The sequence below is a fragment of the Penaeus monodon genome, chromosome 23, assembly GCF_015228065.2.
Source record: "Penaeus monodon isolate SGIC_2016 chromosome 23, NSTDA_Pmon_1, whole genome shotgun sequence".
In the NCBI taxonomy this organism is placed as follows: Eukaryota; Metazoa; Arthropoda; class Malacostraca; order Decapoda; family Penaeidae; genus Penaeus; species Penaeus monodon.
Window position 1 is genome coordinate 39,243,143 of NC_051408.1, and position 1,043 is coordinate 39,244,185.

The 1,043-nt window shown below is 52.9% G+C and overlaps 1 protein-coding gene across 1 annotated transcript in view; it reads left to right on the top strand.

Annotated features, from left to right (window-relative positions):
* LOC119588248 (acanthoscurrin-2-like) overlaps nt 1-730 on the top strand; it is an 862-nt gene extending 132 nt beyond the window's left edge. The window contains 2 exon segments of the mRNA XM_037936943.1: nt 105-240; nt 243-730. Of these exon segments, the coding sequence (XP_037792871.1) occupies nt 105-240; nt 243-730 (624 nt within the window).
* Nucleotides 731-1,043: the final 313 nt, after the last annotated feature.

Consider the following 1,043-nt stretch of genomic DNA (forward strand, 5'->3'; position numbering starts at 1 on the left):
CAGAAGTTTAGTTAATAATCTGTGATATATTGTTTGTAATACATAGGTCAGTGTTCGACCATTTGTAAAATATTGTAAGTTTAACGAGAATCGAATATTTTCAGGTGGTGATGGTGGCCGTGATGGCGATGGTGTACGTTGCTGCGGCTGGAGGAGGATATGGTAGTGGTGGAGGAGGCGGTGGAGGTGGAGGGAGAGGTGGAGGAGGAGGAAGAGGTGGTGGTGGTGGAGGAGGCAGGGGTGTGGAGGAGGATTTGGCGGAGGACGGAGTGGAGGGTCATCAGGAGGCGGATTTGGAGGTGTTGGTGGAGTAAGTGGTGGATTTGGTGGAGGAAGAGGAGCTGGTGGATTCGGAGGCGGCAACGCACTTGGCGGTGGCGGCGGTGGCGGCGGTGGCGGCGGAGGAGGAGGAGGATACGGTGGAGGTCGCGGCAGCGGCGGCGGAGGCGGAAGTGTGCTCCCCGCAGTTTTCCTTGGAAGTGGAAAGCTCTCTGGCGGTGGAGGCGGTGGATTCGGAGGTGGTGGCAGTGGAGGCGGCGGATTCGGAGGCAGCGGCGTTGGGGCTGGTGGATTTGGAGGTAGCGGTAGTGGAGGCGGCGGATTCGGAGGCAGCGGCGTTGGGGCTGGTGGATTTGGAGGTAGCGGTAGCGGAGGTGGATTCGGAGGCAGTGGCTTTGGCGGCGGCGGCGGAGGAGGCGGCGGCCGTGGAAGCGGTGGCTATGGAAAATGAAGTTACGCGCCCGAATGTAACTCCTCCTGAGAAAATAAAATATAACTTTACACTAAAAGTCTTTTAATTGATATCAATAACGTTCGCTTCTGCGTACGATTTCGTCATAATAATCTTGAAATGAATAAATAAGATATGATATTTCATTACGCAAGAGAAAGTTTATTTGCGCACACGCACATTCACACATAACTTCAATAATACACAGACGCGAGTGTGATACCTACAGTTGGCCGCACACTGTTGCGTCTGCTGGAGTATTACTCGGTCTAAACTCCTTTTTCTGAGTGAATACAAAAACATTATTTCTTAG